The 14,214-nt window shown below is 47.6% G+C and overlaps 1 protein-coding gene across 4 annotated transcripts in view; it reads right to left on the minus strand.

Moving 5' to 3' along the window:
• The window catches only part of LOC138969167 (phosphoglycerate kinase 1-like), a 36,249-nt gene that overhangs the window by 16,244 nt on the left and 5,791 nt on the right, over nt 1-14,214 (minus strand). For all 4 annotated transcript variants that reach the window (XM_070341892.1, XM_070341891.1, XM_070341895.1 and 1 more), the window contains exons 4-7: nt 7,419-7,469; nt 6,946-7,098; nt 5,683-5,931; nt 3,814-3,933 (exon numbers count right to left, since the gene is read on the minus strand). In XM_070341892.1, the coding sequence (XP_070197993.1) occupies nt 3,814-3,933; nt 5,683-5,931; nt 6,946-7,098; nt 7,419-7,469 (573 nt within the window). The remainder of the gene's footprint in view (nt 1-3,813; nt 3,934-5,682; nt 5,932-6,945; nt 7,099-7,418; nt 7,470-14,214) is intronic.

Here is a 14,214-nt window from a genome sequence, read left to right on the forward strand (position 1 = left end):
CGAAGGCAGCTGCTCCTCGTACACGGACCCGAAGTCCGAAACGCCACCTGAAGGGGACGGCTCATAGCCAAAAGAACCCGACAAATGACGCTGCGAGGGAAGGCCGTACCCATCCTGTTGGCCATCGATGAAACTCGCACCCCTGACTAAGAGGAAGATGAGAGTCACCAACGACCGAAGGCAGCTGAAGAGAGGAGCTAGCGGCCACCACCGAAGTGGGTGGCTGCTGCTGTCCCAACAGAGGCAAAAAGCCTGTATGCCCAGGAGAACCACCGTATTCGAAATTCACCGGCGACACAACGGAAGCAGCGGGAACCGAACCCGGAAAAGCCGGGAGGAGCAGGGAGTGCAGACGCAACAGCAGAACTATGCCATAGCTGGTGCTGAGGAGTCTGCAAGCCACAACCCGGAAGTGACAGATGACTGTGCACGACCCGTTTGACCTACATTTCCTGCCCAGGCAGGAAGAGCAGCTGCCGGAAACGGCTGCTGTAGCAGGGCAAGGCTCGAACCGGAAGGGACCATGGGCTGTCCGCAAACCAGTGAACCAACACTTCCGGCCGGAGCCGGAAGCGAAGCTGCCGCGGACGGCTGCTTACGTAATTCGTAGCTCAAACCGGCAGGGACCATGGTCTGTCCGCTGTCCAGTGAACCACTACTTCCGGCCGGAGCCGGAAGGGAAGCTGCCGCGGACGGCTGCTTACGTAATTCGTAGCTCAAACCGGCAGGGACCATGGTCTGTCCGCTGTCCAGTGAACCACTACTTCCGGCCGGAGCCGGAAGGGAAGCTGCCGCGGACGGCTGCTTACGTAATTCGTAGCTCAAACCGGCAGGGACCATGGTCTGTCCGCTGTCCAGTGAACCACTACTTCCGGCCGGAGCCGGAAGTGCAGCTGCCGCGGACGGCTGCTGCGAGCACATACCTTGTGACGACCGTATCCCAAAAGGGACCTGCTCAGGTGCACTCCCGCAAGCGGTAGCCACCGAGCGCCGGCCGAGAAGAGAAACGCCTCCCTGTTCACCGCCTCCAGCACCAACGCCGAAGCCAGCAGGCTGGACAGGTGATCCGGAAACAACAGGAACACAGGAAGCCAACGACCGAGGGTCGCACACCCCCGGGAGGGAGGCAGAGCTGGAAACAGGGTCCGTCCGCGCCATCTCAATTTCTGGAAGCAAAGAGGACAAAAGGCTAGCCACAAGAGTGCCAGCCTCCGGCACAGGCGCCGGGTTCGAAACGGACGTGGTAGCGGTAATGCCCGCCGCCCGCGAGCCAGACGAAGTTTCCTCCGGCGCCGAAATGGGCACCGAAAAAACGAAGTTAGTCTTCGGGTCAGAAACGTGAACCGTGGGGTTCCTAGCCGAAGAAGTAGAAGCCGAGGACTTAGGTTTGCCAGGGCCTTTGCCCTTACTCTCGGCCTTAGCCGCTCGCTTTTTCTCACTATCAGACATGCTGTCACGCGAGAAAACAAACTACTGAAAATACACAAGTCTCTAGGACGTTAAAACTTCAGCAGAATAAACTAGCACAAAGTACAAGTTACAAGCAGGTAATAGTGCTACTGGTCGACGCTAAAAGTCCGAGCACGGACCCAAACTAACCAGCAAAAAACACCACGTGTAAGCGAAAAATGGCGACCAAAATGGCGGCCACAGCAACAAACTACCGAGCAAAATTCACAAGTCCGCGGACGAGAAAATTCTCAGCAGAATGGCAAAGCAAACAACAACAAAATGGAACAATCTCACCGCTAGAAACAGCTATGAGCAGACGGGGAGCCGAGGCTGGTGGGTGTCAAGCAGACAGCAAACAACAGCCTAGGAGCGAAATCAAGCACGACCTGTCTCTCTGGCTGAAAGATGTCGAATGAGGGTGTCTCGTATTGGGTACGAGATCTGTGGCGTGATGCACGCTACGGGAGGCAACCCAGGGTAGCAAGCTTGCTACTTTTTTGCTTGGGTTGCTTCCCTTATACTATAGACGGGATAGCGTTTTTTCAGTCTACCTAGCATCTCGACTGCGTCAATGCTAATATGTGACTCGGAGTAAGAATATGTAATTTAATGTGTACTTTTTTCTCACGAAAACCACAACTGTATAATTGGATTCTCCAACGTATTAGTTTACTGAATACATGTAGATGGATGCAAGTGGGGTCCAAACAAATTAAGCTCTATTTAAACATTCCCGCAGCGGAATGCATAGCCCCTCCATAGGAGCCTAAATTGATGACGTCACTGCAATAAAGTCTGTAGACTCCATAAAGTCTCTTATTTCTAATGCATGGACCGCGTATAGAGCCTTATGCCATCCATAAAGTTATAGCAGGTCCCTCCTTCCAACAAGAGTTATGGAACCGGCTATTGGAGCGTTTAAAATGGCGGCTGCTTTCATGCCGATTCAGGACGAGAAGAAATTTGAGAAGCAACCGGATCTTTCTTGACCGCCTACATCCACTGAATCGTTACGACGACGTGGAACTGTACAGAAAATTCCGCTTTCGTCGGCAGGACATTCTTGCAATCATGGATGAACTGCAAGAGCAACTCGAACTGCCGAATCGAAAGGGTGCATTGCCGCCGGTTCTGCGGGTTATCTTGACTTTGGGTCAGTTTTTACGCATGCAGATCTTTTCAAGATGTGTGTGGCGAACTGATCGCGATACGTAACAATAAGGATAATAATAATAATACGGGAATTTATAACATCAAACACAGCATGCAGAACCAGCAAGAGAGTGACTTATACCTTTATGGCGAGGGTACCGGAATGGATATAGTTTCCAAACCACGAAAGCCAAGTTTTATCAGGAGACAGGCTTTCCAAACTGTCTGCGGCAAATGGTGTAAAACTGACCCGCCGCGAAGCATCACAAAGCTTGACGCATGCGCAGAGACACAGGATGACGGGGAATCCCTTCCACTATCTACGTGTTAAAAATAGAGCCGCTCTTAGTTATTGCAGGCACTATTTGACCTCATGCATGCGGACCGCTGAGTTCTATAGTGCGTTTCATAGCTATGCGCTCCACAGCACTATGAAATCCTAAAAGTATGGAGGGGCTATGCATTCAGGCCCTGGTCTCTTATAGTTCTTCAGACCTTGTAATTTCTTCCTGCACACTAAAGGAACATATAAAAGCTGAAATTCCATCTTCAAGTATATATATGTAGCCACATGCCACCCTGTCCGTAGAAATCTGTTCATGATTTAAACATATGTTGCGCGCAGCTTATAAGGATACATAGAGAATACTACATGGCTTGCTGTGTCACCAGATTTACACGAGTTGCAGTTTTAAATATTGAACTGTGAGCAAAAGCAAGCTTTTCAATATTTGAAAAGGCAACGAGTGTAAATCTGGTATGACACAGCAAGCCATGTAGTATTCTGTTTATCCTACATATTGTACTTATGTGTATTTTACTCAAAACGTCCTGCAGTCGAGGCGTCCAAATTGAAGACGCTTCTTTTGGAACCTCGATCTCTTCCAAAGCCTCGTGCAATCTTTGACATCAAAGCAAAGAAACGTCACTCCAAAAAGTACAGCGAGACGTGTTAGTTCTAAAAAATTTTTCAGGTGAAACAGCAGACGCAAAAGTGTTTTCATAATGACGTTACTAATGTCTTGGTGACTCTGGCGTCATAAGCAGTAAAAACGCAGGTCCCTGCCAGACTAGTTAAATGACACGACCTCATTTACATGATATACACACATGTGGTTTGAATGATATTGTTATCTCATGAGTGGTCTCTCTCATGTATGCTAAGGATACACCATACAGCGTGGCAGGAATGAAAGTCAAAGAACTCACCCTCCCAGGATGGCCAGGAAGGGTCTCTCAGGGTTGTTGAGGGCCTTGGCAAAGTACTGCAACTCCTTCTTTAGCAGGAAGCCTGAAGCTCGCTTCTCCAGTTTGCATCCAACCATAGAACTGCAAAAATAGTTACCAAATATAAGGTGGAGGACTTTCTTTTTCTGGTCGAGGTTACCTGAAAGACCCATGTTATTGACCTTAGCACCGCAGCTTTTATGGATTGTTACGTGTAAGACAGTTTTTACCCCGCCATTTAGGCAGCCATATGCAGATTTCGGGGGATGAATGCTTGGTATTTTTGTGCCTCTATAACCCACCAAACTCAGACAAAGATTACAGGATCTTTCCCATACGCAATTGATCTTGTGCTTGTGTGTATGTATCAAGGGGGATAATTATAAAGGCACTATCACGTCTGCCCATAAGTTGACCTGGGAGATTGGAAAATCTCCACCCTTATTAACCCACCAGACACGACTGGGATTCGAACACTCAACCTTCAGCTTGGGGGGCTGGGGTCTAATCCACTAGACCATTGTGCCCATCCTAAAGATACTGAAGGTGCTATTTAGTACTAAAGTAGAGCAAACAAATTTAAAAAAAACAAGTCGCATAACGCGAAATTACTACATTTAGTCAAGCTGTGGAACTCACAGAATGAAACTGAACGCACTGCATTTTTTCACAATAACCGTAGTCCGCCGCTCGTGCAAAAGGCAGTGAAATTAACGAGCCTGTTTAGCGCGGTAGTGGTTGCGCTAAGCTGCAATTAGCACGCTTTTCTGTACCTCTCTTCGTTTGAACTTTCTGAGCGTGTTTTTAATCCAAACATATCATATCTATATGTTTTTTGAATCAGGAACCGACAAGAAATAAGATGAAATTGTTTTTAAATCGATTTTGAAAATTTGATTTTAATCATAATTTTTATATTTCTAATTTTCAGAGCTTGTTTTTAATCCAAATATAACATATTTATATGTTTTTGGAATCAGAAAATGATGAAGAATAAGATGAATGTAATTTTGGATCATTTTATAAAAAATTAATTTTAATTACAATTTTCAGATTTTTAATGACTAAAGTCATTAACCCCTTGACTTCCGGAACTATTTGAGGATATTGGTAAAAAAAGAGTGTTTTGATTTGAGAGTGCATAAAAACTGTTAGGATAACAGTAGGGGAAAGAAACATATATGTATGTGTGGGTATATGATTGGAGATTCCAACAATACCACAAATTACTCAAAAGGGGCAGACAATGTTTGACGCAAGGGGCAGATAATCCAATTTATTCAGTTTATTAGTGAAAATATAGACAAAATGCTATTTTATGCTTGTAAATAATAAAAATATCCAGTCAAAACTAATGTAGACTTCAGGAGGAGTGGGACACCATCCCACAGCAAGATATCCGGCATCTGATCCAGTCCATGCCCAGAAGGTGCCGGGCAGTTGTTGCTGCTCAAGGCAGTCACACCCCCTACTGACTTGACAGCCTCGGCACCCAATCGTATTGATTGACTGATTGATTTGAAGATGCAAATGAACTGTGTGTGCATTCAACTGTGTCCATACCAAATTTCAAACAAATAATCTAAATATTGGATTTTCTGTTAATTTTTTCGAAAAATAAAACAAATTTGGCAAGTAGCAACTATGCGTTTCTTTTTTTTAACAGTATAACTTGACTTTTGGGAGATACAAAAATCTAGACTCCTTACCCACCAGGCGCGGCCGAGATTCGAACCCACGACCTTCCGATTGGGAAGCCGGCGTCTTATCCACTTGGCTATTGTGCATCATTCACCGTGAACGATCCACAGAAGGTCAAGGATTCAGTACTGTAATACAACCTGCACATACCTGTGAGCTCTGTGGGCTGTGCCAAAAGCGTCGTTGACATAGATGTCTCCCAGCTTGGAGAGTGAGGCACGGAACTTATCGACATCCTCCGGGCTGGCCTTGGTCTTTTTGCCGTCGGCATCCACCCCCTTGCCTTCCTCCTCCACATGGAACCGCAGATTCTCCAGCAAAATGACGGAGCCTGGAGCAGGGTTAGCACACGCTGCCTCCACTTCAGGACCCACGCAGTCTTTCAGGAATTTAATGTCTCTGAGGTGTAAAACAGAAAATTGCAATTAAAGTTGCAAAATTGTTTAAATCTGAGCAGCTTGGCAGCAACAAGCACATTAACACTCACCTTTGAAAGTTGGTTTACCAGAAACACATTAATATATTATATACAGAACATTTCCCATTGTAAACAAACTTTAGTTTTCAGCCACATACATTTCACTTACCGTACTTATAAGGCGCTGCCGTATAGAAATGTGTACATAGTATACCCTACTTTTAACAAAAAAACTGAAAAAATCCTAGAATAATGCGATGCCATGGATAAGGCGATGGTGTCGTGCATAAGGCGACGACATGAAAGAAAAAAAAAATAAAGAAAAAATATGAGAAAAAACATCGTACGTAGGAAAAAAACAAACCCATCAATGATCAAACATGGCGACCGCTCAAAATCGGCACGAAACACTGTTTCAAACAGAAAGTCAGGGAAGAAGATCAGCGGTACCTCAATCGTCACTCGTTGTCGTCGTCACTCTCACTCCCAGAAAATCCAGAGAAATCTAATTTTTTCGGCGATCAACATTGCTTGAATTGTGTTCACTTAAATGGTTGTTAGTTGCTCATTGATCTTTAGTTCACAGTGCTCGTGAAACCTATTTTATCCAAGAATAAGGCGACCCCACAATTTTAAGTGAAAAACAAAAGAAAAAATATCGCCTTATAGTCCGAAAAGTACGGTTAATCCAATGAAAAAAATGTAACTGAAAGCTACTAAACCACATTATAAGTTTAGTAAATTTACATCACAGTGAACAACCATGTAGTGTCTTTGCAACATTTGCATTTTCACATCTGTACTGTTAAATCATATTAATCTTCGTTTAAACATGATTCTTTGCATGGGTACATGGCTGCAGATTCCTAAACAAAAACAACAAACAATCAATTAAACCTCAGGGTCAAAGAGTCACACACAAACAATTGCAACACACACACACACATGCAAACACACACACATACACAAACGCCAAACAATGAAAGCATCCTTACTTTCCAAGGAGTTTTTTCAGCTCTGCAACCACAGGTTCCAGGGTGTACTTGGGGTTAGGCAGACCGTCAGGCCTGCCCAAGTGGGACATGAGCACAACGGACTTTGCACCCTTGTCCAGTGCATACTTGATGGTGGGTATGGCTGCAGTGATGCTGCACAGTAAAAGCAAGGAATGCGTCATGCCAAGTCTTCAATTAATCAATCCGGGTCTTCAAACTTTGTGTTGGTCTTTTCTTCTGCGTATTTTGCTTTTGTGAGTTCAAAACACACTCGCAAATCTTGTTGTTAGTTGTTTTTTTACAGTGGACTGATCGCGATCTACATGCCTTAGGTTTCTAATCTTAAACCTCCTTCTTCGCATCTTGTTTTCATGGGCGAGAACATGCTTGATTTTTTTTAATGTGGAGGGACATCAATCTGCTTAAACAATATAAATAAATCTTATAACAAAATGTGTTACTGAGGTGCTTACCGCTGGGTGTTTGTGATCTTTCCATCCTTCAGTGGCACATTGAAGTCGACCCTGAAATATAATTTCACAATTAAATCAGCAACTAAATCTAACAAAAAAAACAAGGCAGTCATGGCTACTATTGTGCCTCATTTATACAGAATGTAATTGATGGCTTGGCAATTCTACAGGCTTAATTTACACCGCTTAACAGGGTGAGGCTAGCTACTCTCTTTATGTTTTGCCATCATAAACTCATTCTGGGATTTTATTGATACAAACACTATAATCTCTGAGAACTCTGTTTTAGATATCAGTGCCTGTGACCTGATACGTCTAACTGATGTCGTAATCTGGCTCGGCCATTTTCTGTGATGCAAAGACTTTTAGACTGTTTAAGGTGGCAAAACAAGTTCTAAAAGATAATAATTAAGTTCTCTGGTGTTTGAATGGATTCAGTGTGTGGAGAGTGCAAATTAACATTCATCTTGTCACTCTCAGAAACAGAAGGCTGATATGTAGTGTCCTATTTCTAAAAGTAAAAAAATTGGTAGCATCGATCGTCCTGGACCCTATAGTACTTTAGAATTAAGGCTTTATGCAAAATAGAGCCCCCCTCCCCCCCCCCCCCCCCCCCATAAGCAAAAAAAAAAGTGGTGTAAATTAGTCACTGTAAATTAAACAAGAAGAATGAAATCATTGGAGTGGACCAAAAGAATGTACGGTGTGTATTAAATCACATTTTATTTTACGAGAGCTTTGGCATAAGCATTACAAACGAGCTTTCTTTCAAACATGTATGTAGCCCTCGCTCAGAGAGGGACTATACTCTAATATCACATATTATACGCACTGGCTATACGCACTCGGAGTGTATACAAGACCTGACCACTGTATACACTCCGGCTTTAACTTCCGGTCGCGAAGCGAATTTGCCATTCGACACCTGCACTTTGCAATAGGAACGCAGAGCAGTTGATTATAAGAGTACAAAGAAACAAAGACAATCTGATGCTGCACGGCCTTTGCTGTGACGTAGATTACATTTTCACCATTGAACCGCATCAACACTTGGAGCGTCATTTGATGCCATTTTGCAAAGCGGTATACGCTTCACTTTCGATTCATGGTATCAAAGTATGCTGGGAACAAACACAGACGGAAAAACAAACAGACACACGAAACTGCATAATGCTTCCAGTTATGGCGCTAATATTTTTTGAAACTGGTACACAAACTTTTATGATGAAAACTATCAACAACAAAAAAGGTAGGCTGGTCATTGGAACCAGTAAGAGTCCAACTTAAGAGTACTGGTTTTGTTGTTTTACCAGAGAAAAAAACAGTAGTTCTAAAAATCAATCGGTAGGTTATACCGGCAGCCAATTATTTTCCGGTATTTTCTCATTTCAACCGGTAAAATACCGGTAATTACCGGTTAACGCCAATACTGTGCTTCATGGCAGTTAATTGTCAGAGTTTGGAACACATTAATTTGGAGTGTGTATCGACCTAGAAACGGTTGTATCGACCTAGAAACGGTTGTGAATTAAAAATTTTAGTAATAAATTTTCATTTGATTAATATACTTACCCAACTCACATATAGCAATTAACCCTAGTTCAGTGCCGGTAACGCTGTACGCATCCCCTTGGTAACCAAGGGAAGCCCCTCTAAAAAAAGAGTGACCAATCCCATAAGGCCATATTAATACATACTTCCGACTTCCGTATGCGCGCGCATACACCGCCATATGCATCATTCCAAACGAAGCCCAACTCACACCCTTTTTTAGAAACCCACAACCCACAGCGGGGAGGCGGGAGGGAATAAACGATGTGAGTTGGGTAAGTATATTAATCAAATGAAAATTTATTACTAAAATTTTTAATTAAATTACATATCTTACCCAACTCACATATAGCAGATTGCTACTATAGGTGGCGGGTACTCACCCTCTCAATTACGAAGAACCTGCCCGGCAGCCACCAGAGACGGCAAGGCAGACGAGCCGTCCTGACGACAAGAGGCAACATCCCTCAAGTAGTGGTTAATGAAGATGTCCTCTGATCTCCAATATGCCACCGCAAGAACCTCCGAGAGGCGTCCTGAGCGGAGCACAGCCAAGGACGATGACCATGCCCTAGCCTCATGTGTTCTGGCAGAGGAAAGAGGCAGAATGGCTCTAGCATCCCCCGACTGGGTCTGCCACCACGCATAAGCCTGCCTGATTGTCATCGACACCCATCTGGTCAGGGTAACTTTAGAAATGTCTTTACTTCTGACAGTATTGAGTGAAATAAAAAGAAGCTTTTGAGTTTCCGAGCGAAGAGGAGACGTTCTAGACAAGTAACTGCTGAGGGCACGAACCGGACAGTTAAGAGCATCAGGATCTCCTGGAGCCAGCACAGCGCTCAAGGGGGGAATATGAATAACCGGGGAAGCATGACCGGGCTTTTGATTCTTTGCTAAAAAATCCGGCCTAAACTTCAACGAAAAAGAACCATCCTTCTCTAAAGAAATATCACGCGCCAATCCCGACAAAGCGTGCACCTCACTGCCACGACGAGCTGTGGCGAGCAGAACAAGAAACAAAGTTTTCCTCGTAAGCTTAGCTAGACTAGCTAAGTGCAGGGGCTCAAATTCGTCCGATGCCAAAAAACGTAAAACTAAAAACAGATCCCACGCCGGGAGCTGCGTTTTAGACCGAGCTGAAAGAAGGGAAGCGCCCTTTAGCACACTCGCGATCACGCCACTTAAATCAATTTTGCGTCCCAGCTGTCTAAGCGTCGAAGATATAGCAGAACGCCTCACGCGCAAGGAAGAAGGCGATCCCCCCCTCCCTGCCAACCAAGATAAATGATTGGCAACTTGCATTGACCTGGGAGAGAGAGGGCTAACACCATTTTCAGAGCACCATTTTGTCCACGCAGACCAGTGCGAAGAATAGACCGACTTCGTCGAATCTCTATGCGCTTGCTGTACTAAATTCAGAGTTGAATTTGAGGCACCCGCCCGGAGCAGAGAGCCTCTGATAGCACCCAGCCGTGAAGCTGCAACGCTTGCGGGTCCCCGTGCGGAATGCCCGACCTGGGTTGAACCAGGTCGCCCTTTCGAACGCCTAGAGGAATGGGTGGACGAACCGCCATGCGCACCAGATCCGGATACCAATGTTGGCTGGGCCACCGCGGGGCCACCAGAACCAACGCTGGCTTTTCTATGTCTGCTTTCCGCACCACCTTGCCTAGCAGGCAAAACGGAGGAAAGGCATAAGCCTGCAGACCCGACCAATCCAGATCCAGTGCATTCACGGCCCAAGCTAGAGGGTCCGGAAACGGAGAGACAAACAAGGGGAGACGAGCCGAGAATCTCGTTGCGAACAGATCGATGGGAGGCTTGTGAACCTGCACCCAAAGACGATCCAGAGCCTGATGGGAGAGAGTCCATTCTGAGTGCAGGACCTTGCTCCCCCTGCTGAGGGAGTCGGCCAGGACGTTGAGAGAGCCCCTCAGGTAGACAGCTGACAGCCGAATGTTGTGAGTGCTGCACCAGACCAGTAACCGACACGCGCTGTTCGACAGAACCTGAGAGCGCGAGCCCCCCTGGCGATTTATGTAAGCCGCTACCGTCGTGTTGTCCGTGTGTACCAGAACATGACTGTTTGCCAGCAGAGGCAGAAACGAACGCAGACCGAGTGCCACAGCCTCCAGCTCCAGAACATTTATGTGCAGAGAGGCCTGACTGGCGTCCCACACCCCTGAAGCAGTCTGGTCTGCCAAATGAGCCCCCCAGCCCGAAAGCGAGGCGTCCGTGAAAAGATTGTTCTCCGGTGCAGGGAGAACAATAGGGACACCCTGTGACACCCAGGGAAGAAGCCATATGCTCGTTGTACGGCTGAACCAAGCACCCAACTCGATCAAGCAATTCCAGCCTTGAGTCGCTTGGTCCCACTGCGCTTGGAGCGCTGCTTGAAAGGGCCTCTTGTGGACTCTTCCCAGAGGGACAACAGTGGCCATGGATTCCATCTGCCCTAAAAGAGAAGTCAACTCCCGAGCCGTAGACAGATTCTTTCCGTAAAGAGCACGGATAGCCTCCTGCAACTTGTCCACCCTCTTTCGAGCAGGACGGACTGACCAGTTCAGTGTATCGAACTCCATCCCCAGGTACGTGAATTGCTGGGAGGGCACCAACTCCGACTTCACGAGGTTGGCTGTGAAGCCGAGCTGAACCGCTAGACTGAGCACCCTCTGAGTGTGCGTATTGCAAAGGACCTGGTCTTGATGCAGAATCAACCAGTCGTCCAAATAGGCTCTCAGCCGCACACCCTCTTGCCTCACGAGGGCACAGAGCTGACGCACGACCATCGTGAAAATCCAAGGGGAGAGAGACAGACCGAACGGAAGCGCCCGAAACTGAAAGATCCTCTCTCCCCAGCGGAAACGAAGCCATTTTCTGTCTGCCACATGCATCAGCACGTGAAAATAAGCGTCGGTCAGATCTACAGACGTGACCCAGTCCCCTGGCCGAAGGGCTTCTCTCACTGAGGCAGGCGTTTCCATCGTGAACTTCACGACACGCAGGAACCTGTTCAATGGCGACAAATCCAGAACAGGCCTCCACGCACCCGAGGCTTTGGGTACTACAAACAACCTGCCGTAAAAGCCTGGGGACCTGTGATCGATCACCTCCTCGATCGCGCCTTTTGAAAGGAGTGCAGCGACCTCTCCCTGAATAGCTGCTTTGGCCTCCGCGTCTCGCGGAAACACAAAAGGCGGCGGTATCCTGGACAGCGGTGCCTTCCCGTCTGCCCAGAGAAGACGAAATCCCGAACTGATCACCCCCAAAATCCACTGGCTGGACACCAAACGAATCCAGGCAGCGATGGCCCTGGAGGGGCCGCCCGCCACCACCAAGGTGGGGGCTAACGGGGCGATCTGCTCGGGAAGACATCATTGGGGGTGAGGCTTACGCCCCGACCCCCTAGAACCACCAAACGAACACCTCTTCTGATAAGGGGCGCCACGCCCCCTGCCTCGAGAAGAGGAGTTCTGGTTCTGGCTCTTGCCACCGCCCGAAAACGAAGGCTGAGCCTTGTTCTGCTGCTGAGGCTTACTGTGCGGTTTTTGAAAGCCCTGATGGGCGATCCTGGCAATCGCCAAATCCCTGGCATCCTGGGTCTCCTTTTGCAACGCATCGAGAGACGAGCGACTTACAAGAGAGCCGTCCTCAAAGGGAGAAAACCTCAGACTATCGATAGTTCCCTTGTCCCTGATCTTTGAGCCACTCAGAAAAGCAGCTCTGCGCGAAAGAATCGCATGAGTGTACAGCTTAGCTGAAAGCCCCATTTGCTCACGAGAGACCCTGGCTAAGGTAGCCAACAGCGTTGTAACGTCTTCCGCCGAAGCGTCATAACGAAACTCGAAAGGCTCAAGACTTGACGCAATCGATCTCGACAACGAACGCTGCAGTGACTCAGAGACCGAAGCCAATTCCAAAAGAGATCTCCCTGTCTCCTCAAGAGCCAACAGAGAGCCCTCCACATAGGGTACCGGTCTGTCTTTGCTATAACCGTCTTCCCTGAGAGACGCCAGATCCGGCGTAACAGGCAGAGCCGCTCTAGGGAGAGCAAAAGACTCCACCAAGTCAACAGGCTGCGGCACCAGCTTGAAATTGCGGAGAGCAGCTGCACCAGGCACCACTTGTCCTGATTGAGCCAGCCACGACGTGGCCGAATCAGGTGCGTCCCCATGTTGCACCAACAAAGGCATTGGGACCACCTGATTATACGACTGAGAATTCTTCTTCATGACTTTCGACATCTCATACGCAACAGCGGGCGATTCGAGAAATTTGAAAGAACATTTCTTCTCTTTCGCACTGCGAAAGTCTCCAAGTGCAGAGGGAGGAGGAACCACAAAAGACTTAGATTCCACCACCCCCTCTTCAAAATATCTTGAAGCCGTCTCGGCCGCAGATGCCACCGCATCAGAAAGCCTAAACGGAATTTTGAATTCGGTACCTTCGACTGCTGCGGAAGCACCGTCTTCAGAACAGCCGTCCGGCATTAACATGCCATCCGTCAGCTGGTCCCCTGCTTGACTCCCATAGTCAAACAAAGAGCCAGCCACACTGCCCCCTTCCTGCCCCCCGGGCGGAAGCGAAAGACGCGCACCCTTACCACATTCTAAAGAAGCGGATGGTTGCGACAAATCTTCCGTTCGCTCTCCAAGGTTCTTAACCGCCACCGACCTGCTGCCAATGCAGTCAGAGCCAGCCTCAGCTTCAGAACTTTCACCCACAAAGCCAGAGCCCGGAGTTACTTTCTCTTGGAAACGCTCTACCCTTTCTCCGGAGAACCCGGATACTTGGGTAGAAGACATACCTTTAATGTGGCGAGAACCACCAGCAGCCGGGCCACACTCCACCAGAGTAGGCCTGGTACCATCCTGAGACGCATGAACCTCAGCCCGAGTAACAGTGGCCGAAGGCAAAGGGCGAACGTCGGCCAGAGACGACACACCAGCCACACCCGCAGGCAGTGACCGGAACTCCGCCCGCGTGGACGCCACCTCCTCCGCCAAGGACGAGACCTGTGAGCTTAAAGAAAGTAACAGAGACGCCACGTCCACAGACGCAAGGCCGGGAATCACAGACACCGAAGCCGCCTTAGCGGGCTTATCAGCACGAGACAACTTGTCTAAAGTTTTATCAGTAGGCTTGACAGCACGAGACAACTTGTCTAAAGTTTTATCAGTCACATTCGCCGAAGTAGGCATGTCAATCAAAACATCGGTAATCTTTTGCAACGACGGTTCCA

Source organism: Littorina saxatilis, linkage group LG6 (assembly GCF_037325665.1).
Source record: "Littorina saxatilis isolate snail1 linkage group LG6, US_GU_Lsax_2.0, whole genome shotgun sequence".
NCBI classification, from domain to species: Eukaryota; Metazoa; Mollusca; class Gastropoda; order Littorinimorpha; family Littorinidae; genus Littorina; species Littorina saxatilis.